The sequence below is a fragment of the Anser cygnoides genome, chromosome 3 (assembly GCF_040182565.1).
Source record: "Anser cygnoides isolate HZ-2024a breed goose chromosome 3, Taihu_goose_T2T_genome, whole genome shotgun sequence".
Lineage (NCBI taxonomy): Eukaryota > Metazoa > Chordata > Aves > Anseriformes > Anatidae > Anser > Anser cygnoides.
Window position 1 is genome coordinate 23145250 of NC_089875.1, and position 22167 is coordinate 23167416.

The 22167-nt window shown below is 43.3% G+C and overlaps 1 protein-coding gene and 1 long non-coding RNA gene across 10 annotated transcripts in view; one reads left to right on the forward strand and one right to left on the reverse strand.

Moving 5' to 3' along the window:
• Window positions 1-385: 385 nt before the first annotated feature.
• Window positions 386-10531, reverse strand: LOC125182013 (uncharacterized). 4 transcript variants are annotated; one of them, XR_007160861.2, is made up of 4 exons: window positions 9988-10531; window positions 7638-7712; window positions 6671-6792; window positions 386-4846 (listed from the first exon to the last, which is right to left on the reverse strand). It is a non-coding gene; the product is annotated as an uncharacterized lncRNA (long non-coding RNA). The 4 variants fall into 4 exon arrangements; XR_010830118.1 differs by having other exon boundaries at window positions 390-1115; window positions 1568-6792; XR_007160862.2 differs by having other exon boundaries at window positions 395-2714; window positions 4281-6792.
• Window positions 9186-22167, forward strand: part of MARK1 (microtubule affinity regulating kinase 1) — a 58553-nt gene continuing 45571 nt past the window's right edge. For 2 of the 6 annotated variants that reach the window (XM_066993665.1, XM_066993668.1), the window contains exon 1: window positions 9190-9718. In XM_066993665.1, coding sequence (XP_066849766.1) covers window positions 9668-9718 — 51 coding nt within the window. In that variant the 5' untranslated portion in view covers window positions 9190-9667. Of the gene's footprint in view, window positions 9719-22167 lie in introns of all 6 variants that reach the window. The other 4 variants (XM_066993667.1, XM_066993663.1, XM_066993664.1 and 1 more) reach the window with 4 other exon arrangements.

Genomic DNA, 22167 nt, shown 5'->3' on the forward strand with positions numbered 1-22167 from the left:
TGTATGGAGACTTAAAAACACTAGGCTCCCGATCTCTAAGTGTTAAAACAAATGAGTGTTATAAAGAATTAGCAGCACTCCTAATTAGCAACACAGCTACAATGAGAGTGGAACCTATCACCATGCACTAGTTTGTTATTATTACTGGGAATTAATGCTTGCTTTGGCCTGTAAAATGAGTCACGCCAAGGACTGTCTGCATTAGAGAGGACGGCGAGCAGATTGCCTTCTGGTATATACTGGGACAGCCCCAGTGGGGTCAACAGAGAGGAGCTGTCTCACAGCCCCGGGGGTGATGGCCTTGGGGACTCTGCCATCAGCCTCACCGGGAGCAGGATGCAGTCTCCAGAGTGTTTTCTCTGAGAGTGAAACAAAATGAATAGCTAACTAGGAATGAAAACTAGGGCAAGAAAAAAACACTTCCACAAATGTGCGGTTCCCTTTCAGTGATTCAAGTTTACTGTACATGCTACATCAAAACAAACCTTTGCAATTAAATTTTTCTTGGGGGAAGGGAGGTATTTTTTTTCTGAACTCCTACACCCTTGTTAAAAGCTTAAAACAGGCCAAGTTGTGCAAGGATCTGTTGAGACTGATGCGGCAGGAAAGCGCGCTGTGACCACTCCCATCCGTGTGAAAGAAGAAAGGACCAGCTCCTGAAGTGAAGTCTGCCCTCGCGCAGCTTCATCTTCCTCCCACGTGCTCGTGTCAGCAGTCCTGACGCGGGAGCAGGAGCCCTATCCAGCCCTTACTCAGCAACAACTGCGATGGAAATCAGAGGGAAGGGCGCGTGCTCAGCTGCTTTTTATCCGTCAGGATTAAACTACTGCGAGTTTTGTTCCCAGTAAGAGCTCCGTAGCAAATGACCAGAAGGCCTTAAGATTTGGTCGGGTGGACTTGTAATGTGCTGCTGTGGGGCAAAATCAGCAATGCAGTAAAAATGCCAAACATTAGGCTTAAGACACAAATCTAACCTGAAAGATTTGTATACCTTTTTTGCAACTGGAATAAGCTCTGGTGTTCTCAAAGCTGGGCTTGGAGACCTTACTGGAAAATTGGTTTAGTACTCCAGTGAGATCTTCTGACCCATGCTTCATGCCAAGCATATCAGATCTCTGTTAAAAAACAAGCAAACAAACAAACAAACAAATATTTTCTTAAGTAAACCATTGGTTTACTAAACTTACTCTCTTCTATTTTAGTTAGTTTTTTTTTAGTGCTCATAAAATGTGCTGGACTTTATGATATTTCAGCTGTGTGTCTTTAATTTATTTTACATCACTATCACTAGCACTGCTTAGCTGTGTTTTGAACAGGATATTCCAGAACAAAGACTGGCATTTTCCTCCACCCGTGTGATCACTGGCATCACCACAGAGCATTTTCCTGGGATCTGAACGGAGCTGATGAGTTACAGAGGGGACAACTTCTTCTGTAGCAGCAGACGCATACTGGGTGTCAGATACCAATGACTGGCCACGCTTGACCCTGACGGATTTGAGTCGTGACCTAGATGTGGGAAGCAGCGGATCACTTAACAACATGAAATACAAACATAATCCATTACCTTTATTAAATACAGTGTTGCATTTCTTCCTACTACAGATATGTAATGACCGTGCTGTGGACAAAGATGAAAATAGCATGCTTGACATTATGCATTTATATAATACATAATAATGCTTAGCATTCATATAGTACTGCTCATTTTCAAGACCCTCAAAATCATTTAAAATTAAAAAAAAATCAACTGTAAGATATATCAGTATATTGCTTCATAATTTTTAATTTTTTAAAATTTTTTTTCCACTAAAACTCACATGTAAATGCATCACATGAAGGAGTAATAGATCTATGGCCAGATTCTGATCAAATTTCTTTGGTGAAAATATTAAGCATCTTTGAAGTCAATGGAAAACTCCCAGCAATATAACCAAAATCAGAATCTGGATCGTATTTCTACGTGCCATAAAGCTGAGCTGTTATTGGATAGCATGGCACATCTAAAAATAAACCTTTTGGTTTATTTTTAGCTCATTCTGGAATTGTGTTGCCATTCTTTCTTTCTTTCTTCTCCAGCTAATTTAAAATGTTAAATCCAACGCTGTGCTTCTTTTCTTGCCTTTCATGTTCTTGTATCTGTTTCCATGCAGCCTCCCTTCCGAGACTGGGTGAGCAAGACGATGTGTTTGTGCAAGGTGATGGCACTGGTTGCAGACTTAAGGCCCTGCAGGGTCACTTATCACATCGTGGCGGGGGGGGGGGGGGGGGGGGGGGGGGGAGGAGTGCATTTTAATATGATATTTAACGCGCCCTGAAAACGCACAGGATGAGGCCTTAAAGTACTTCTGGACAACAAGGCTCTAGCCAGCAGTGCAGTTGCTTGCTAAATGTTGTAAGCGCTTTGAAGGAGACCTCTAGAACCTTTCCTCCTTTATATCCATCAGTAAAGCCATGACAGGCAAGGATATTACCAGCTCCGGCTCAGCTGCTGCTACAGGATGTCTGATGGCCTTTCTCTGCTCCCGATAACCTCAGAGAAGTCGGTACAAATTTCAATCCGGCCTTCAGTCTGCTGTGAGACGCAGTCAGTATGATTCGTGGCAGTAAGCAGTTGTTTACCATTTTGTTCCACAATCAAGTTCAGGGAGGGATAAAATTTACTTTCTCTTGTGGGAGTAACTCATTCATTTCAACAGGCCATTGTGGTTTAACTGTTAAAAAGTCCAAGAATGCCTGAGTCAGATATTTCCTTCCAACATTTTATTCCATCCTGTCATTTTGTCAATTATCTTTATGACTATTCTGCCAATTTAATGCCGTCAGCATAAAACAAAGCAGGGGCACTGCAATTTTTTCGGGGGAAGGTGGAAAAAAAAGTACCCAACTTCCCAAGACATTTGAAAATGGCAGAATGACTCAGTAAAAAATGAAACCCAGTCCACTCAGCAAGGTATCTTAACCAAATAAGATATTATAAAAATAAGAAATAATAGTAAAATAAAAGTTGTCCTTAATAGGTAAATAAATAAATTCACTCATGCAGACACACTCACATGCTTAAATCTTTCAGTCAGGAGTTTAGCTAAAACCTTAAAGCAAAAAGTAATCTTAAAATCTTCATCCATGGCACCTTCTTCGGTCAGCTTATAATGGGAGAGAAAAGACTGCTGGAAATGACCCCAGACTCACTCAAGATTACATAGGGTTTTTGTAGTAGTTAAAGACTTGCCTGCATCAGAATAATTTGTTGGATTAATTCTTATCAAACCCTGAAATTATTCCTAGATAATAATCCATTCTAGTTTGGGTCTGAATACACAGTGCTACTGCAGGATAGTTTTACACCTTTCTGCATCAACAAGCTCTTGTTGCGCTACCGCAACATGCATCTTTGGAAAAATCAGATCCTGCTAGGGACAGCAGCTCCATTTAGCACAGTTTCTGTTTCCACAGAAACCACACCACTGATGTCTGCAGAGGGCAGATGCAGAGTGAGAACATCTGTGACCACTTAGGTTAATTGCCTTTCCCAACTCTTCCCCCACTTCTGGTCTCTGATGGCCCTCTGAAGATCAATGGCAGATCACCAGGCTTCTTGTTGCAGGCATTCTGCCATCCTGCCCCATCTCCTGGGGTTATCTAAATCTGGTTTTAAATCTGTATCCAGAGGGTCCCAAAGGACTACTTATAGAGAGTCTGCTGTCTCCTTTGTCCCTGGCTTCCTCTCTGCTTGTCAGACCTACAGCTGTAGCAACAGCTAGAGAAGCTTCCCTGCTTCACAAGACTAATGCACACTATGTCTTGCGTGGCAGGCTCAGGCACAGCTTTGATAAGAATCATGGAAGTACCTGCTTTAAATAGTTATTTTACTCTTTAACTTACTTTCATAGCAAATAAATATTTTTCAGATAAAGACACACCAAAGTGTTGCCTTATGTTACAGATGTTTCAAATGCACTATATTACCTAAATTTATCTTTTCATTGTTATTACTTGCTGGTATGTATTGTAGTTTTTTCAAAGAATGTTAATGTTAAAAAAAAAAAGAAAAAAAGATACAGACAATGATGATGCATGGAAATGATTCAAGCCTTACCTCCTCTACCATTATACTTAATCTAAATCCAAGCTACAAGAAGAAGAGAAAATGAAACTTCTAAGAAGTGAGTTTGAAACCACCATTGAAACCCACAACAGTCAAAAATGGCAGAGGAAAATGAAAACAAGTGCTTAAATTCATGCAGTTGCCATTGCCCCAGGTTTTGTTGTGGTTCTACCTCAGTGCTATGGTGGCTTGCTAGTTTCCTTTTTGAAACTCTTCAGATGTGGGAAGGAGTTGGCTGTGTCTGTAGAGACTGGGGGAGTCAAAAGAAAGATGAGATATCAAAGCTGAAGACAACAGTTTCAACTACTTACTTTTAGCAATGATTATTAAGATGCAGTACAGAGCTCTTTAGCAATCTAGGACCCATTTACAACCCTTTTCTGTTTTTCAGACCATCAGAGGCATGCCCAGGGACAAGGGGATCCTCCTTCAGACCACTGGCAATGAACTAGGACTGCCCTCACGGCTTGTTCCTCAAGGGTGCAGCTCATTTTCTGGTGCCCTTCCTTCTGTGAAACAGATTCACTAATATTGTTTTAGAGGCTTTGGAGATTTACAAGTGCAAGAAAGCTCTGTAAATACAAAGTGCTTTTAGGATTTTATTGTACGCCTCCCAGGGATCCAGAGCAACCTGTGATAAATGCTGCTTTTATTTACTGTTTTCACATTAAGTTCTTACATGGACATTCTTATACCAGTTCCTTATAATGGTATGGAAACAATAAAATCTTCAGTTACCTAGAAAATGTAAAGAGACAAACTTAACTACAGTCAAATTTCAGTACAGTTGACCTTGAGATGAGTTTTGGCCTGTTAAATCTATGTAAACCTCTTTTTGCATACACACAATAAAACATTCACAGTAGTTGTGTATTCCTATTAAATTCAAAAATAATCTTTTTTTAAATTTAATTTTTTAGATTTGTTTGGAAGCTTAAAGTATAGGGGGCAAGCTCAAGTATAACTTTTCACCAACGCTGTGCTTTCTAATGATTCTTGTGGCAAAAACAGAATCTTGACTGCAACTAATAATATATTTACAAAGCCTACATACGTATAATTTTGTCATCTTTCATGAAAGTAAACAGTCCATGGAGCCTTGTATCAGTAGTTGGTAATGACCTCAGGAGTTAATGCTATTACAGTCTTATTACATACAGATAGAAGTATATTACTTCTTACAAATTTTACCATAGGATGATTTGGGTTGGAATGGATCTTTGACGATGATCTAGTCCAACCCCCCTGCCATGGGCAGGGACACCTCCCACTACACAAAGTTTCTCAAAGCCCCATCCAACCCAGCCTTGAAACACCTCCAGGGATGGGGCATCCACAGCTTCTCTGGGCAACCTGCTCCAGTGCCTCACCACCCACATAGGAAAGATTTTCTTCCTCATATCAAATCTAAACCTACTTTCTTTTAGTTTAAAACCATTGTCCCTTGTATTAACTCTACACTCCCTCATAAAAAGTCCCTCCCCAGCTTTCATGTAGGCCCTCTTTTAATACTGGAAGGCCACGATAATGTCCCCTGGAGCCTTCCCTTCTCTAGGATAAATTACCCCAACTCTCTCAGCCTGTCTTCATAGGAGAGGTGCTCCAGCCCTCTGATCACCCTGATGGCCTTCCTCTGGACTTGCTCCAACAGGTCTGTGTCTTTCCTGTGCTGGGGGTTCTGGAGCTGAATGCAGAACTCCAGGTGGGGTCTCACAAGATCAGAGTACGGGGGGGAATCACCTCAGTGATTTACCTGGATATTGAGCCTTCAAGCATGAGTCTTTAAGAGAGCGTGACCATCCAGCTAATTCCTTACCCACCAAGTGGTCTATCCATAAAATCCATGTCTCTCCAAGTTAGAGGCAACAATGTCGTGCAGGACAGTGTCCAATGCTTTGCCCAAGTCCAGGTAGACGATGTCAGTTGCTCTTCCCCTACCCACCAATGCTGTAACCCCATCATAGAAGACCACCAGATTTGTCAGGCATGATCTGCCCTTAGTGAAGCCATGTTGGCTGTCACCAATCACCTCCTTATTTTCCATGTGCCTTAGCACAGTTTCCAAGAGGAACTGCTTCATGATCTTGCCCAGCACAGAGGTGAGACTGACTGGCCTGTAGTTCCCTGGGTCTCCCTTTTTTCCCTTTTTAAAAATGGGGGCAATGTTTCCCCTCTTCCAGTCAATGGGAACTTCACTGGACTGCCATGACTTCTCAGATACGGTGGACAGTGACTTAGCAACTTCACCTGCCAATTCCCTCAGGACCTTCCTTTTTCAGGTCTTTCATTTTATTTTTCACTATATAGTAGATATTCTGGTATACTGAAAAGCAATAAAGACCAAGATTTAGGTCTATTTTGTTCACATTCATGTGGACACATTTTCCTGTGTTATTTCTGAGCCTCACTCATTTGATATTGAGAATCAGATTTGGAAAATTTTGGGGAAAAAAGTTCATTCAGGTTAGTGCCTGAAATTGCTAGTACAGTTGTGGATAATACTCATTTAGGGTTAAGGTGGTGGAACATCCATCCTCCAACCCTGTAGTTCAACCCAGTTACCTAATGCACTGTATGTAGAAGGTTCCCGGCCATCCCAGGCAGGTCCCAAGGCAGTAGGCTTATGCTGGGGAGCCATTTCTGTGCTTGCGCTTGCCTGTATGTGGCTCCCAGCCCGCACATCCCTGAGAACACAAAGTAAAGTAAAGTGGGCCTCAGAAACAGCCAGCTGGCTTCTTGAAGGATAAGGCATTTGGGCTTGGCTTCAACAAGGCACAAGGCAATGAGTCTGTTTGCCTATGAGCCAAGGAGCTGAAGCTGACTCATTGCTGGAGGTCCCCTTGGGATGGACAAGTGCCTACAGAGCCTACTGACACCTTAATTTCCTCACTAAACAAAGTTGTCTGGTCATAAATAAAAGTGATTATTTCTGGGAAAAATGAGGAGAATTAGCACTTTTCAGAATAATAATGGCGTAGGAGCTTACATCTTGTACTCTGCCTCCTCTTCCTTTGCCTAACAAGCAGCCAGGGATAAAACAAAAACAGGTACTCACCCGGGCTCGAGTAGGGGCCTATGCAAGTTTCTTAGAGCTTGGGCTAAAAGCTGAGATCCCATCCCAAATCTGCCTATTTACACGAGTCTGTTCCTCTCACTTGTGACGGGAGAAGTAAAGACTTCCTCCAGCCTCTCAAAACACGGATCCCAAGAGCAACACTCCTGCTGCCTTCCCACCTTTGCCAAACGATAGCTTTGGGTTGCAGCGTGCTGCTCGCAGCCCTCCATCCCTGCAGAGGCTGAGCGCAGAGCTCTGCTGCTGCTGGCATCCCAGCCCTGCCTGCGCTTCGTGACTCACGCTGGGCATGGAGTGGGAGTTAATGCTGCTTGGAGCAGCAATAACTTTCTGCATATTTTAGGGCAGGTCTCTGACAGTTCAGAGCATCCTTCTTCCAGGCTATTTTTGTGCTCAGCCCATTGCCCGTGTTGAGCTTTGTCTCTCCAGAGAGCAGGTGAGGGATGGCAGCATTACCTCCGGAGCTGCTTTCTCCTCCATGCAGCTCCTCAGCCACCGTCTCCGCATTTTCTCACTGGGGGGTGGAGAGGCCTGTAATAATAACCAACAAAAATTAGACCAAGCTATTAAACAAATGGGTGACCTTATTACTGTGAGAGACGCAGATGATAAGAGTAACAACCACGGCCAAAACAACTGCAAAGCAGGTCTGCAGATAACAGGAATTATTATGTACTTTTAATTTCTGATGACCCAACATGTTCATATGTCTTACTGACCAAAACATTCAAGCTGCAAGGCAGGAAGTCTTTCTAAGCTTTCCCTTAGCCAGTGGTGCCATTAAATACATTTAGAAAACATTTGAGTTTACACTGCTTTCTTCTCTGACCACAAGCGCACAGACAAATCTATATATACCACGACGGGCTGGCATCGGGGGGAGCAGCGACCAAGGAAGGGTTGCAGAGCCAGGCCCCACGCAGAGCCCTAGACACAGCCTTGTACTTATTTGGGATAAAAGTGAGCGCATTTTGATGAGCTAAGCAACCAAACTGGGTTAATATCCAGTTTGTCAACAAACTTGTTTTGGCTTGCTGGTGAGACCATGGTTGTTTACCCCGAGTAAACCCAATCTTGGCTTATTTTGTTCCCATAAAAATGAAGGGCTGTGAAAGTCTCCTCGCAGTCAGTAGTGCCAGCAATGAGCTAGGAGCTCGCTGAGGCCCTCACCAAGATTTCGGACGCTTTGAGCTGAGGACTAGCTGGGAAGCTCTGCCTTTCCAGACAGTCAAATCATGCATGCTCAGAGCAACGTGATGCTGAGTGTGCAAAGAGAGACTGGGCTAACGCGGAGATGTCCTCTGTGTGTGCGTGTGTCAGCAGCAGAGGAAGAGCTGTTTTCCCAAACATCTGGAAAACTGGTGTCGGCTGAGCAGTTGCTGAGGCTGTTTTCAGGCTTGGGGTACCTCGTGAATGACACCAGAGGTAAATCAGCCGGAACTGAACACATTTATAGGTAAAAAATAACAAAGTACTTCCTTTTGCAAGTGCATAAGGGCTTCCTGGAGATAGGTGTGGAGCGTATCAAGTGCACTCCGGAATATTTTTTTTGTAAATACAGTCTTTGAGAACAAGGATTGTTTGCTGAATTTATTAACATGTTTACAAACTCAGCTACGAGAATCCTGAGTCGTTGCAATGGAAATTCAGGCACATTGTTTTTCTTTTGGTTTTGGTGGAGGGGAGCTCTTCCATTTTTCCGGATTATTTTTAGAGGGGCTGGTTGGTTTTACAGCAAAAGCTGCTGTCACGTAAACACCAGCAACTTCTCAGAGACAAAAATGCGCGTGTGTTTCTAATTTTAAGTACATGAGGTCAGCGGCTAAGCGTTCAAGGACTGCGTGCTGCCCGGGCACGAGCGGAGGGATGCGGTGCACGGCCCCGCCGGCCTGATGTCGGCCCGGGCTGGGTGCGGGCGGCCGGCCGAGGCGCACACGCACGCCTAGATGCGCACAGGTGCCGCCACGGGGCTTCGCGAGCCTCCCCCACGAAGCCTGCGACCCGGGGCGGGCACACAGCGCTGCCTGTCCCGCACCCCAGCGAGCCCCGGGGGCGGCCTCGGCACCCCCGTCCCGCTGCCCCCAGCCCCCCTGCGTCGCCCCCCAGCCCCGCGGGGCCGAGGCCGGGCAGCAGCAGCGGGAGGAGGAGGAGGAGGAGGAGCAGGGACGGGGAAGGCCGCGGCGGGAGGAGGAGGAGGAGAAGGAGGAGGAGGAGCCGCTGCCGCCGCCGGATGCTGCGAGGAGGCGCCGTGGCCGCCCTGCGCTGCCGGCCGCTCACCTGAGCGGGCAGCGGGAGGAGAAGGAGGGGCCGGCGGCCGAGCTGCGCGGGGCCCGGTGGCGGCTGCGGCGAGGCGGGCGGGCGCGGCCATGTCGCCGGGCGCCTAGCGGGGCCGGCAGGCGGCAGGAGGCCCGGCCCGCCCGGCTGCCGGCGGGGCTGCGCGGCCTAGGCTGAGCGGGCGGCCCCACCACCCCCTCCCGGCACGCAAGATGTCCACCCGCACGCCGCTGCCCACCGTCAACGAGCGGGACGCGGAGAACGTGAGTGCTCCCTGCCTGCCTGCCCCCCCCCTGCCCTGCCCTGCCCCGGCCCCGCGGGCCTCCCCCCGCCCGCAGGGCCGGCTGCACGCCTCGCTGGGCCGCCCTGCCCTGCCCTGCCCTGCGCCGAGCCGCCGCACGGCGCTGGCCGCGGCCCTCCGCCGGGGAAGAGGCCTCCGGGCCGGGCCGCCCCTGCCCGGGCACCCGCCCGCCCGCCTGGCGCTCGGCCCCGGCTGGCGTCCGGCTGCGCTCGCCCTTTGTTTGGTGTGCACCTTGGAGATGGGCTCCTGCCTTCCTGTTGCTGCGGGCCTGCCTCTGGTTGGCTTTGTGTGGCGTCGGAGAGAGGCCGTGTTCCCGTCCTCGGTGCCTCCCGAGTGGATTGTTTGTGTCTTCCTTTGTGCTCGGCTTAAACATCTTTGCGCCCTTCCTCCGCTCCGCCCGGACTGGTAGAAGCGTAGTGCTGTTCTCCATTGTGGCGGTCTTCCTGCAGAAAATAACCCCTCTCCGTCAGAGCAGCGTGCCCAAGAAATCCCAAAGTCCCCGACTTTGTCTGGCCCTGTCCGCCGGTGGTGATTACTTAAGTAGGCAGTGGTATGGGAGGTGTGAAATTTTCGTCTTAGGTGAGGGAACCAAGATTAAAAGAGGTATGTTTGGAATGCGCCCTTGATATCATTAGTTGCCTTCGGGAAAGCGCCAGGAGTTGCAGGAGCGGTCATATGAAATTTCACGCACGCAATTTTACCCGGCTCGCAGTTGGATGGAAAGCGATCGGTAAAGGAGCGAAGGGAGGCGGGCAGGTGGGTCGCGACAGACAGGGCTCGGTTGTGTCGTGTCAGTGCTGCAGGTTCCAGCCAGCACCAGGGCCTCGTGGTGTACAAGCCAGAGAAGCAGCGTCTGCTGAATAGGTTACTGAATTACGTGAAATGAAGAGTAGACATGAGCAGAGGCGTTAGAAGGTGAAGGTAGCAGAAATGTAGTTAGAGAAACGAAGGCTTTAGTTTCAGTCGCTCAGTGGAAGTGTAATTGACATGTCAGTGTCTGTGTGGTTCCTAGTTAAAGCCTAAAGCAAGTAGAGAGATCCATTTGGTCTGTCCTTACTATTTATTCATGGACTGATGAGTCCTCTATTAGTGTCAGAATGGAAGCAAGTCCTTGAGATGAAAATGAATATTTAGATTTAATTAAATGACAGGGCCCAGATTTGAGTGATGCATGTTACTTAGGAGTTTCCATTTCAAATGTATATAGGAATGTAGACAAGGGATAGATGACAGGAAGAGATAAGAAATATTTATGCATGTATCCAGTAATGCAGCGCATAAGACTTGCAAAGTGCGTTTACACAAGGCAAATGGAAATATTTTCAAATATCATCAACTTCTGTAGAATGAAAACTTCAATTAAACCATTGGTAGTTCATTTAGAAAATGTGCTGGTTTTGAATGCTCTATTTTGACAACTAGATATAAGTAAGGATATTTTATTTCTTTCAGAGAAGGCAAGGGTGTCTAAAAATCAGGTGTGTACAGGTTATCAAAGCCCTCAAAATTGCACATTTGCTACTGAAAATCTTGGTGTAAGTCTGTAACCTAATGCTAATGAATATAATTCTCAGTCAGGCAACCTGTAAAGAGCTGTGCAGCAGTAAGTTCCCAAATCTGCACAAAGTGCTTCTTGTGCTGTTGTTAGCAGGGTGTCTGCTGGGTTTCAGGGCAGGGATCCCTCAAGGAGTTTGTTGCCTCTGCCCTCTGGGCATTGGGGAAGCCCCCTCGGGTACTGCTGGTCGTCGTTGCCCAAGAGCTTTGGCTAAAGTGGCAAATGTGGGAAGAAGGAGCTGGCCTGTTGTTGACTTTGGGGACAGCATAATTCCTTGGTTTAAAATGGACTCTGTCAGGGTGAGGTGAGACGCTTAATTTACTCTTAATGTGCTTCCTCCTGTTAATAAGCACTAATGGACGGGCAGAGTGTTTGTGCTGATGGGTCTTGATGTGCAGAGGTTAGCTGGTAAGCTCTGGTAGCTGGGGTAGCAAGACATTGCAACTACTGGGAGAAGTTACTTAAAAGAGAGGGGCTGGGAGAGCAGGAGTTAAATTAGAGCAGGGTAAGTACGAGTGTTCTCGGCCTGGTGAACTGACTCCCTCTTTGTAGTGCATATCTGCATTTCCCAAGCACATGTATTAGTGAAGCTCTCAGAAGTCGTGCAGTTAATGGTGATCTTCTGGGTAGCAATCTTTTCTTCCTTCCTTGTGGCCATCCCTCAGAAATGTTGCTCCATTGTGTGACTCTCAAGGGATAGGTCGTAGCTCTGCATCCCCGAGAGAGCTGACTGATGGGTCTGAGTACAAATCTACGTCTGCGTCCAGCTGTGCTTTGCACATGGTGTGAGATCGTTGCATGAAATCATTGGGAACTACCCTACCACTGCCACCCCCAGTCTCTCGGCAGCTGCTTTCACTGTTCTGTTTTTTTCTTGTTTTTAAGAAGAAAAGAAAAAGTTACGTGTATTTTTGTATATATTTCAATGTACACTTTTCTCAGTAAGTATGCAAGCGTGTGTTCTGTCATTTGAATGAAATAATAAAATTGGACAGAGCACCTGTCGTAAGAATATACACCCCTTGAAGAATTACGAGAGTTCCTGGCTGGATGTGTGAAAGCAGCGCACGGTTCCGTAACTGGTTGTGCCTTTTACACCACAGTGCCCTTTGACAGTAGTCCAGAAGGGGTAGGGTCGTGCAGCAGGTTACCTGATAAATTCTTATCAGCCAGCTTGAGTGAAAGGCAGGAGGACCAATGGCAATGGACAAACAACAGGTGGAGGGGAGCAGTCATCGTGAAACAGTCGGTATGTGTATAACTGATAGCCCTGCATTATATAAATTCACACCCATTTTCTTTGTCCTTTTTGCTATTCTTTTCATCTCCCAATGCGATGTTTAATTTTTCTAACTCATATGCCCATAAGCGTTTTGCACTGGAACTTTTATTTCTCTTTCACCATAGCTATGTTTAAGGAAACAAAATACAGTATGATTGTCAAACACTTTTTCTTATTGAATAGTTTATTGGGAAAGCTGAGGAAAATTGATGGGTAGAGGCAGTGCAGTAAACATTATTTTCATGCCTATTATCAGCTTTCTTTTTTTTTTTTAAAGTGAGGGGTAAGAGTAGTATTGAAAGTAAACATTTTCCTGCGATTTGATTTCGTATGTGTAACTATGGTTTCCTCTTGATAGTGATGTGTAGGCTGCTGTAGGTAATGTTTCAGGGCATTCAGACAGTTGCAGTTGGGGTTAGTTTGGGTGAATGGAGCTTCCCATCTCTGCTGAGGCTGGAGGAGAGGGATAGGAATCAAAAGCTTGGAGCTTGTTAGCTCGTTTGTTTTCATCGAGTTGCTCTTGAAGCTTTTGTGTTTTCTCCTTCATATTGCCGTGTATGATGTGCTTAAATTGGGGGACGTTCTTCCTGAATTACAGTAAAAGAAAAGAAATGTGCAGGTAATACACGATCTTCAATGCTTTTTGAGAGTTCTATGTAAGGAAAGATGCATGGAGTTGCAGTGGTAGGCTGTATGCCACTTGCTTCGTGAAACTAATAAAAATGAGAAAGCTGTAGTTTGCTTCTTCTGACATAAAGACCTCGTAGGCTGGTATAAGTTGTTTTTTTTTATTATTATTTAAATTTGTTGGTAAATGTAATTCAATCTTTTGAAGCTCTTAGTCTTACTTGTGGAGGTATGCTGGGACTCTCTTTGCGCTGCGGCGTCACCCCTCTCCGAGAAGGCCCAGGGAACTGTTTTGCCTTGTACTTCTCAGGCACGCAGAAGTTGGTACATCCTGCTCCGGAGATGGCGCGTGTTTACTGGAGGAGAAGGAACAAACAAGGCGGGAGAGCTGGCTGATAAGGCTGGCCGGAGCCGAGGAGGAACGTAGGAACTGCAGCTTGCCTTACCCAGCCAGCGCCCTATCAGAGCGATTAAGAGATGTCATGGCAGGGGGGAGTTCTAAGGCACGATAACACAGCGACTTACAGTCCTGCCATCGACTACATTATCATAGAAGTAATTGTGATAATTATGACACACGCACGCCCCGCTGCAGGCTAGCGAGGGCAGGGTGATGTCTGAGATGCCAGCTAAAGCAGGTGTGGTGAAGGATGGCTGGCTGATAGTGGAGACTGGGAGACAGCTGCATTTTTAGAGGGAAACAAATTGAACGGGGCAAGAGATAAGAGGATGGAATGAAGTGGTGAGGTCAGGGAAATAATAATTATACCATGTTTAATTTTTTTTTTTGCCTGGATTTGCTTTTGCACAATAAGAACACATGGTTTTGATTTGGACGGAGGGGGCGTGGGAGAAAGTATCTGACAAGAATTCTTTCTTTCAGTGCCTTAAGCAGAAGAATGGCCTAGTTTCCAGGCCTTGTGGGTTCAAGAGTACAGCTGTATCTTTCTTATCCACAAGAGATGGGCTTTAGCAAAGTGGAGAATGCCTGTGTTTTTTCCATGCAAGATGAATTTTCTTGATCATAAGGACTCCATTAGGCCATATGTTTGTTTGAATGGTAAGAACAGGGTATGCTCTCCTAATCTTACTTTGAAGGTTTGTGTTTTCTTTCTGCGCTTTTTTTTTTTTTTTTTGGTTCAAGTCTTGAGCAACCTCCTACATTGTGGGGGGAAAACACATGTTTAGCTCCAGCATTAAGCACAAAGGGGAGAGCAAGGTTCATTTTATTACAAAGCGTGTTAACCACTTCGCGTTTAACCTTCTGTGTGAATTGCAGCTGGGACAGGTGATGCACGTGTTTAGTGTCCTTCTTCTCCCTTTCTGTAAAGGGAAATATTTTTGAACCAATCTGCATGTGTACAGTCTCATTTCATGCTTCAGTGTTCTTTCTAGGTGTCATAAAAGAACATGCTGTTAGAGTTTAGAAGAGTTAATGCAGTTTGATTGTACTGCTGATGTCATTTCATACTTCATGGGTTTTTGGAGGTTCATAGGTAAACATAACATTTGATTGTTTGTGGCTGGTCTTCTGAAAACTGTACTTACACGGTCAGGGGAGTGAAATGCGTAACAAGAACAATGAGGTTAAGTTCCCCGTAGCCTTGGGGGCGTGCCTCTGCCATCATCCTTTCTTCATCCTGCAGACTTACTGTTTGTTAGTACAGCTTTTTATTTTCTAACTCTGCACTTAAAATGTTTTAATCATCAGTCAAGACAGTGTGGTTTTCTTTTTTTTTTTTTTTTTTAGTAGCACCCAATTCTATTTGGAAATTAATGTTTCTACTATGTGGTACACTGCTACTACACGACAGCTGCTGCTGTCGAGCTGAAGGAGCTCCTGCTAAATTCTCACACCAATAGCTTAAACGCTAGAAAAGTAATATTTCATTTTTATTTTAAGTGCATATAGTGGGATTTCTCTAAAATTATGTTCTTGATCAGTGACTTTTATTTGCACTTGCAGGTTTCTTGTTCTCAGAATTTAGTATAGATCTACTCTTGAAATCGTACTGATATTTGAGAGAACTTCTAAAACTTTTTCAGCAGAGCAGATTCAATGAGAAACTATTGTGTAATTAGGCCAGAGATTATTTTACCTTTAACGTGGAGCTAGAAATCTGTAAGAAATCTGTTTCAGGGTTTTATTTGCACCACAAATTGCACAACTAACAACTTGAGAGGTTGAGCAAACCTTTCAAATGTTTAGTGATATCACAGAGAAAGCATTTTATCACTGGTGTTTAGATATTATCTATTAGTAGCTACGACTTTTTTTCCCCTCTTTTTAAATACACGTTTATGCTCTATGCTGCCCTCCAGGTTAAATATGCTGTGACTAAGTTGCTGCAGACAGTGGTGTGTTTCAAACTTAGCTTATTTGTATTGTGGTCATGACGTGATCTGTTGATTTCTGTTGTTGGAAACACAATGCTTGCTTTTTGTGTGTGATTTTTATCTTTCTGGAATTTCATTATCACTATTTTTTTTAATGATTTCAGTAGTTCTTCTTGGTCTTTACTCTTAAATGTTTACTCTTCTTTAGGTAGTGGTAAATTAAGAAGAAATGGTCTCCAGTTGAATATTTTTGAAAACAACAAAGAAAGCAGGAAAGTTCCGTCGAAACATTCATATCCTTCAGTGTAATGAATACAATGCAACTGAATCTGAATTTTAATAATAAGCTGTTTCTCCACAGTTACTAGCAAGCCTTTGCTTGTTAACATTTTTTCACTTTTTTCAGATTGTAAATCAACTTTTTTATGTTCTCTGCTCAGTTCTGAACTGAATTTTAAATGCAGATGGTAGTATTTCATCTAAGAAAGAAGTTTTCTTTTTTTTTCTCTGACTTAATAGAATAAATAGCTTAAAAAAAAAGGTGAAATCAAAGGATTGCTGAGATCTGTGTCAGTTTACAACTTAATGGTGATGATGCAGTTTAGGCAGAGTCCTGGTGGGCATCCTAGTGAAGCTATGGGTAAAAATTCCAATTTCATTTCCAAATTTCATCTTATTTTACCCAAGTAGTGACCAAACATGCTTTAACAATCATGGTAAAATAGTTTAAGGCAGGAGCATTGGCAAGTACTCTCTCTGCTTCTTTGTGAACTGACATGGCAGTAGAAAAAAAAGTTTTTTCAGGGAGCATTTAGTCAGGGGTTTCTTTATGTAAGCTTTCATGGGAAACACCCACTTAGGCTGAAAAACGTATGTTTACATTTGTAGTAAGGCATCCGCATAGTTAAAAATCAGCTGGGTTACAATTAATCTTTAAGGCAATGGACTGGACGTGCTCATGGAGCAGTGCCATGGGTTAGACTGTAATGATCGATCAATAGAGCGTACTTATGTAAAACCCCAAAGTGCAGGTTTTCTGTGCGTCTGTGGAAAACATAGGATCATTGTTACTCTAAAATTCTTCACCTTACCAGGGCAGCTGATCTACCGTCACTTTTACATTCACTTAAATCATTGGTAAGCAGGCTTTCTGTTCTGCTGAAATAAAGGTGGTGTCTGTGTGTTCAAGTTTTTTTCTTTTTCTTTTTTTTTTCTGTTGTATTTAGATCCAGTAAAAGTCATTTTGCTTCTTTTATCTTGCCATTCCTATGCTTGTCGAACACCTTAGGTGCAGGCTGTGGGTGAAACAATCAGAAGTGGTCTGCGCTCTGCTTACCTTCTTGGCATTAATGTGGCTTGCCGTCAAAATGACTTTTGTAAAGACTCCTGCTGAGCTGATCAAGATACAAGTGCTTGGTATCCCTGTCTCCTGACCCTTTGTGTGCCAACTGTTTCAAGTTTGTGACATTTTGCAAAAAATGTAGGACGTGATATGGTTTAGTGTAGGACTTGTTAGTGTTAGGGCTGAGGTTGGACTAGATGATCTTAGAGGTCTCTTCCAACCTAGACGATTCTGTGATTCTGTTATAGAAACCTACACTCATAATAAAACAATCCAATGTGTTAATGTGTTTTGGAAAACAAAAAAGGAGGGGGGCTGTTTTTTCGTATCTGCATGTTTCTTAGCACTGCATTTCAAAAGCCTGGTAATGTATCAGAAAGAGAGGACTTTTTGGTTAGAGTGAGCTTTAGGCAGTTTCTTTGTTTTCAATTCCAAGGTGTATATCACATCCAAAGAAGCACATACAAAAAATGAGCAGTAAACTATTCTTTAAATTCAGTCGTTTTGAACATCCAGTAGCTATATTAGCTGGATATGTGTGCTCAGAGTCCCAGGGATTTCTCTGGTAAAGACAGATCAGCAAGGTTGACTTGCACTGAGGAGAGAATGGAAACCCTTCCATAACCTTAGAGCGGTGTCAGCCTTGTTTAACATGACTGTCATGGTGTGTTGGCAGCAAGCAGAAGAATAATCCTGTTTGCAACACGTGGCCTGTGGAATTCACACAAGCAGCAAAATAAGAGATGCTAACCTGAGCAGAGAATGATACCCAAAACATGATACATTATAGGTTCAACATGAGGAGCTTTGCCTAGATGTGTTGCAGTACTGTATTTTAAACAAATATAGTAGTAAGGTCGATTGCTTGAAAAGTAAGAGGGCACAGCTTCTTCGTCTCTGATGGAAAGTACTGCTGAGCTTACAGAGTTACTGGATAGCCTATGGCAGTCCTTCGCGAGAGCAGATAATGGAAATATCACTGGTGACAGTCTAATTGTTTTTGTATTACAAAGTAATAGCAGTGCATGATAACTTTAAAATCTCAAGTAGAGACAAAATTAGTCAAGGTTGTTAGGTGCTATCTTGTATTAGCCAGATGTGGTTGGAGAAAACAGATGAGCTTTTGGATAGATGGGGCTCTAGCAGGGCTTGCAGGAAAGGCTCCTGCCGCAGGCTAACCTCGTGGCAGAACCTGTAGTGCTGCTGCCCTTCTGGGGGAGGACCTGCGCCTTGCTCGTGGTGCGCTGAACACACACACACACCTTCAAAGTGAAGACACAGCCTGAGTCATGGTGTTTGAGGGCTATTTTCAGCTCCTGTGGAGCCTTTCCTCCTGGCTTCCACCTTTTGCTACTGTTGGGTCTCATCTTTTCCATCTCAGTCATGTACTTAGCAGGAGAGTGAAATAAAAATAAAGAAAAATGTCTTTTACTTGCATTCAAGCAGCTACCTTTTTCAGAGTGGAGAAGGCCTCTTAATTGTGTTCTAAAGGGTTATTACTTGGAGCGATTTTCTTATTTAGTCCCTCAAATATTTGATCAGGGTCATTTTAAACCTAGTGATAGTTGCTAACCTGCTGTCACAGCCCCTTTTTCATTACATATTTCCCAATATTCATCTTTCTGAGATTCCATCAATCCATGTTCGTTAAGCTGCTGGCCACTTAATACCTGTAATTTCCTATTTTTATCACCCTTTTCCCCTCCCCTCTTTGTTTTTCCCCACATTTTGCTTACTTAAGTGCTTTTGTGCTTAAGCTTGCATAGCTGTTGCCAGCTTCCTTGTGCTTCTCACTCTTTCTGGGACCTTTTCCAGTTTTGCTCATGACATAACCAAAATCAATAGAGAGCTTTACTAAAGCTGTGTAGTGTATCTCCTGGTTATTCTTTGAGCAACGTCCTTTTGTTTGGATCTCAAGGAGTATGGGAATGATCTGAGTTGTAAAGTTAAAGGGAGTGAAGAAATGCTTTGCGTTGGGTTGGTTGGGGGAGTAGGCTTTGTTTTGGGGGCACTTTCTGAAGGTGCTAGCAAAAAAGATTGTTACAGCTTTAAATATTTGCCTGTTAGAGGTGCGGTATTTTTCCCACTTTACATTTCCTTTTGCCCCCCAGTAGAGTTACTGTGCTTTATTCTCTTAGGTGACAGCTGAGAGTAACCAAGGTTTTGCAATGATAAGTCAGGAAGGATGTACAATTTTATAATGTCCTCTGTAGAGAGAGGTTTTCATTGTGAAGTCAGTTGATATGTCAGGAATGTATTGTGAGAGAACTGTGGAGTTAGGGGAGCTAAGTGTAGGAGATACTGCACTATGTGTAGCAGCAGCGTAAATTACTTGTGCTTAAACAGTAAATATCTGAAATTCCTTTCGAGAGTGCATGCTTGGCCTCAGATGTATATAAGAATCTCTCTAATTCTTAGATGTTTCTGGCATTACTTAAGCAGAGGCATAGTTCAAAAACTCAGAGAACCTTGCACATTAAGAAGAGTCTGATTTTTGCCAGGGAAATTATGGTACTGTGTTAAATGCTATGTTGAGTTTTTACAGAGGATATGGTAGTTTTCTCCAAATGGATTGCATGTGTAATGTATTTGTTCATCTCTGTTCCAGACAGTGTTATCGATTGAAGGCAATAGAATTCTCTAAAGCATTTGGGTTTTTATTTAGTAAATTTTTTTCTAACAGTAATCAGATTTTCTTCCCCATGCAATTACTGTAGTAGGGACTGTCTACTGGTGGTTAAAAAAAAATCAGGAAAATATTGTTACTTGATGGAGTTAAAATAGTATTTTCTCCGTAAGATCAGACTCTAGAAGGAGCGACGATTGTAGTCATTTAACGCAATGAAATTTATACAAAAAATATTAGCAATACTGTCTCTGAGCAGTCTTAACCACGTGTACATATATATAGTAGCTTTTCAAATTTGTTTCTCTTATGTCAGTATTAAACAAGACTGCCTTCTTTTTAGAGTTCTGTCTTCCAGTGATGGACATAAGATGCATATGAAAAAAGAAAATACACGAGAGCACTTCACAATGAAACTCTTGCTCCATCTGCTGCATAGTCCAGAGCAATCTTATCTATAGAAAATTGGTATGAGCAATGAGGATCGATCTAATATAGATGCTGGAATTGGTCGATTCAAAACCTTGTTATCAGAGACGTGTGGCTGCAGTAGTGTTCGTGAACAGGATGAGAGAAACCTGATGGTTCAACCTCTGCAAAGAAAAGACCGATGAAATAAACTGCATTTAAAGGTCCTTTTTAATAAAGCTATTCTCACTTATCTGATGGCTGCAGAAACACTGTGCTTACATCAAAATCAAGTTATACATTTTTTAAATGCTAGAGGATTTTATTTATTTTCAGTTGTGTGACCTTTTGGGGAAATTCATGTTTTGGTATTGTATACCAGCTTTTTCACCATCACTCATTAAATCCTTTTCCTGCTGGCGTGTAATATTTTGTTTAAATAGAATTACTTTCAAAGTGAGTGGTGTCAGGATTTCTAGAGTAGCATAGAAGAGACAAACTGCACTTCTGTATCCATCTGTTTGTTCTGTTTCCTTTCATATGATAGTTCTTAATCTGGAGAGGCTAAACTAAATGGAACAGTTGACTATCAGACTGAAGTTATTTATAATAAAGTGAAACATTAATGCTGCATGAGCTGTTTTCCTAATACTATCTTGGTTTCATTGGAGACATTTCCAAGACTAGCTCAGTGGGAGATCAGCAGAACAAAGAAGGAAGTGAATTGGGAGACTGGAGACTGGAAAGTACATTGACAGGTGGTAGGTAAAGTTTTTACCTCCAGATAATTTTTGGGAAAGGACAGAAAGCTCTGCCTAACCTCATGTCAGGCGGAACATGAACAGCTTCTTTGTCGTCTGCTTGGTGAAAAGAGAAAGATATCTAACATGAGAGCTCTCATCCCTGGAAATGGAAGGCTTAGTAGTTAATCTGGTAAATTTAAGGAAGAAAATACAGACTGAGCTCACAGTTAGCTTGCAATGATTCAGGCATTGCAACATTGTGATTGCATCTCATGTACTCTGTGGCTTTCTCCATCTCTCAAGGGGCTAGGAGCATCTTAGGACTGCTGGTGGTGAAGAGAGAGCGTTACTGACTGACCCATCCTAAGGCTTGGAACAATGCAGTGATAGCCATCTCAAATGTGTGTAAGGACAGCTCTCCTTATAAACTTTTGAGGATAGATTCCCCGTTCCTGATACAGGGATTGGTCGTCTGTGTCACCTGCTGACATTGTCATCAGGTTCCCGGGATTTCTGCTTTCCTCACTTGCCCGCCCTTACAACTGAATCAAATTAATTCCTGCTTTAATATGAGACACCATCTGATCAAGCAAGCCACTTAAACTGGAGAGTCCCAAACTGTAAAATACAGTTCTTTACTGCTTGCCAAGCTGGTTCAAAGTATGACCAGTTCCAGAGAGAGCCAAGAGCTGCCTCTGCTTATAGCGAGCTGGAGGCTGCCATTGCTGCTGCCAGTTATTTGCTGTCCCTCACTGTCCTGATAAAGAAGTCTGGAAATGCCTGACCTTGACATCTTGCAGGCTGGGAGTAGTGTCGGAAGGCCATAGCTGGGGATCTGCGATTTCTCACACACTGACTGTCAAGGACTGGAGAGAGAAAGCCACAGCAATTTTTTTTGTAAAATATTTTTTTCTATTGTTGGATTGGATGTTTGTTTTAATGTCTGTGTTTGTTTTGAATAAGTGTTAGTTTTTGTTTGACTCTTTAGTCATAAATTCTTCATATTCTTAAGCTTCATCGATATATATATATTTATATTTATATATATATATATAAAGACACACACATATAACATTTCTTCCAAATTTTCTTACCTATTTATTTTAATGGACAGTAAATCCAGCATCTGTTGTTTTCAATATTTTCTTTGCATCCTGCAGTGTTTTTTCTTTCACGTCTTTTGGCGACTTTTGTCACCTGGACTATTTCATTAGTTATGCTCATTCTTTCTCTTGGGCTTGGCTTTTGCATTTCTTTTCAGTGCTTGCACGTAACTTCTGTTCATGACTTGAATTCAGTGCATTGACAGATGTCTGCAGTATATGTGCGCCTGTTAATATTCATAATCTACTGTATTACTGTATCAGCCTCCTTAAAACATGTAAGGAAATACTATTTTTAGCTATACTACGTACTTTGCAAAATCTTTGTGGTATATTGCTGTTGGCTGCTTTTTTTTTTTTTTCCTTCCCTAAATTGTGGTAGCTTGTA